We start from the raw sequence: 2,381 nt of genomic DNA, 5'->3' as shown, positions 1-2,381 counted from the left end.
CCCCCCCCTCGCCCCCCGCAGCTCGGCCTGCCTCCGCTGCCGGGGCTGGTCCGGCCCTCCGTGTCCGATCCCTGTCCCGAGGAGCCTTTTCCTTCCCGTGAAGGCAAAAGAGCTTCAGGAATTTCCCGCCCCCCCTCCCCCCTCGGTGTTTCCAGGCGGCCGTGCCTGAGTACGACAGGGAAAATCGGGAATCAGTGGGATTCCTTCCCGTTTTTCCGGCTCTGGAGGGGCCACATCCCAGCGCTGAGCGGGTGCAGAATCCACTGAAGCGCTTCTCTTCCTAAATCCCTGTTCTTTTCTTTCCCAGATGTTTCCCGCTGGCCTTTGCCTCTAGGATGTTGGAGAACCGAGAGGAAGTGAGGCCATTCCCGGTTTATTCCCAGCTGGAATTCGGGCGGGTTTGGATGCAGGGAAGGGTCGGTGGGGGCTGAGCTGCCGATGGCATTGGGAACGCCCGGAGGGCTCTGTGCCGTTCCTGGGGAGCTGCAGAAGCCGGGAATGGGGCTGGATCGGCGTTTTTGGTGTCCCGCAGGAGCTGACCACGGTGCGAGTGCAGGATCCCCGCGTGCAGAACGAGGGCTCCTGGAATTCCTACGTGGATTACAAGATCTTCCTGCACGTGAGCCGGGGCTGGGGCATGGGAAAGGAGCGGCAGGGCTGGGATGGGCGCTGGGAGAGGCTCTGGAGTGGAATTATCCCGAGCTGTGGAGGGGGGAATCCTCGGGATCCCGTCGTGGTTTGGGTCTGAGAGCCGGCGACTGAGATCCTGCCCCTTGATCCCACGGAGAATTCCCATGGAGAATTCCCATCCTGGATCCCGCAGGGACTGAGATCCTGCCCCTCGATCCCATGGAGAATTCCCATGGAGAATTCCCGTCCTGGATCCTGCAGGGACTGAGATCCTGCCCCTCAATCCCGCAGAGAATTCCCGTGGAGAATTCCCATGGAGAATTCCCACCCTGGATCCCGCAGGGACTGAGATCCTGCCCCTCAATCCCGCGGAGAATTCCCATGGAGAATTCCCATCCTGGATCCTCAATCCAGGCAGATCCAACCCCTCGATCCCATGGAGAACTCCCATGGATAATTCCTGTCCTGGATCCCTCAGGGACTGAGATCCTGCCCCTCAATCCCATGGAGAATTCCCATCCTGGATCCTCAATCCAGGCAGATCCAGCCCCTCAATCCCACGGAGAATTCCCACGGAGAATTCCCACGGAGAATTCCCACGGAGAATTCCCACGGAGAATTCCCACGGAGAATTCCCACGGAGAATTCCCACGGAGAATTCCCACGGAGAATTCCCACGGAGAATTCCCACGGAGAATTCCCACGGAGAATTCCCACGGAGAATTCCCACGGAGAATTCCCACGGAGAATTCCCACGGAGAATTCCCACGGAGAATTCCCACGGAGAATTCCCACGGAGAATTCCCACGGAGAATTCCCATGGATAATTCCCATGGATAACTCCCGTGCCGGGTGATTTTCCCAGACCAACAGCAAGGCCTTCACCGCCAAGACCTCGTGTGTGCGGCGCCGGTACCGGGAATTCGTGTGGCTGAGGAGGCAGCTCCAGAAAAACGCTGGATTGGTGTAAGCATTCCCCCCCAAAATCCCACTTTTTCCCTCACAAAATCCTCTCTTTCTTCCCCCCCAAATTCCCCTTTTTTTTTCCCCCCAAAATCCCACTTTCTCCCCCTAAAATCCTACTCTCTCCCCGTTCCCGAAATCCCACTTTTTCCCTCACAAAATCCTCTCTTTCTTCCCCCCCAAATTCCCCTTTTTTTTTCCCCCCAAAATCCCACTTTCTCCCCCTAAAATCCTACTCTCTCCCCGTTCCCGAAATCCCACTTTTTCCCTCACAAAATCCTCTCTTTCTTCCCCCCCAAATTCCCCTTTTTTTTTCCCCCCAAAATCCCACTTTCTCCCCCTAAAATCCTACTCTCTCCCCGTTCCCGAAATCCCACTTTTTCCCTCACAAAATCCTCTCTTTCTTCCCCCCCAAATTCCCCTTTTTTTTTCCCCCCAAAATCCCACTTTCTCCCCCTAAAATCCTACTCTCTCCCCGTTCCCGAAATCCCACTTTTTCCCTCACAAAATCCTCTCTTTCTTCCCCCCCAAATTCCCCTTTTTTTTTCCCCCCAAAATCCCACTTTCTCCCCCTAAAATCCTACTCTCTCCCCGTTCCCAAAATCCCACTTTTTCCCTCACAAATCCCCCTCTTTCTCCCTCCAAAATCCCCTTTTCTTTTCCCCCCAAAATCCCACTTTCCCCCCTTTCCCAAAATCCCACTCTCTCCCCTTTCCCAAAATCCCACTCTCTCCCCTTTCCCAAAATCCCACTTTCCCCCCCCAAAATCCCACTTTCCCCCCCAAAAT

At 55.6% G+C, this 2,381-nt stretch overlaps 1 protein-coding gene across 1 annotated transcript in view; it reads left to right on the top strand.

Moving 5' to 3' along the window:
• The first annotated feature begins 8 nt into the window (after nt 1-8).
• SNX11 (sorting nexin 11) overlaps nt 9-2,381 on the top strand; it is a 7,054-nt gene continuing 4,681 nt past the window's right edge. The window contains exons 1-3 of the mRNA XM_017740506.1: nt 9-356; nt 533-619; nt 1,496-1,596. Coding sequence (XP_017595995.1) covers nt 336-356; nt 533-619; nt 1,496-1,596 — 209 coding nt within the window. The 5' untranslated portion in view covers nt 9-335. The remainder of the gene's footprint in view (nt 357-532; nt 620-1,495; nt 1,597-2,381) is intronic.

The sequence above is a fragment of the Corvus brachyrhynchos genome, unplaced genomic scaffold, assembly GCF_000691975.1.
Source record: "Corvus brachyrhynchos isolate BGI_N302 unplaced genomic scaffold, ASM69197v1 scaffold47, whole genome shotgun sequence".
Lineage (NCBI taxonomy): Eukaryota > Metazoa > Chordata > Aves > Passeriformes > Corvidae > Corvus > Corvus brachyrhynchos.
This window is presented reverse-complemented; position numbering and strand designations above follow the sequence as displayed.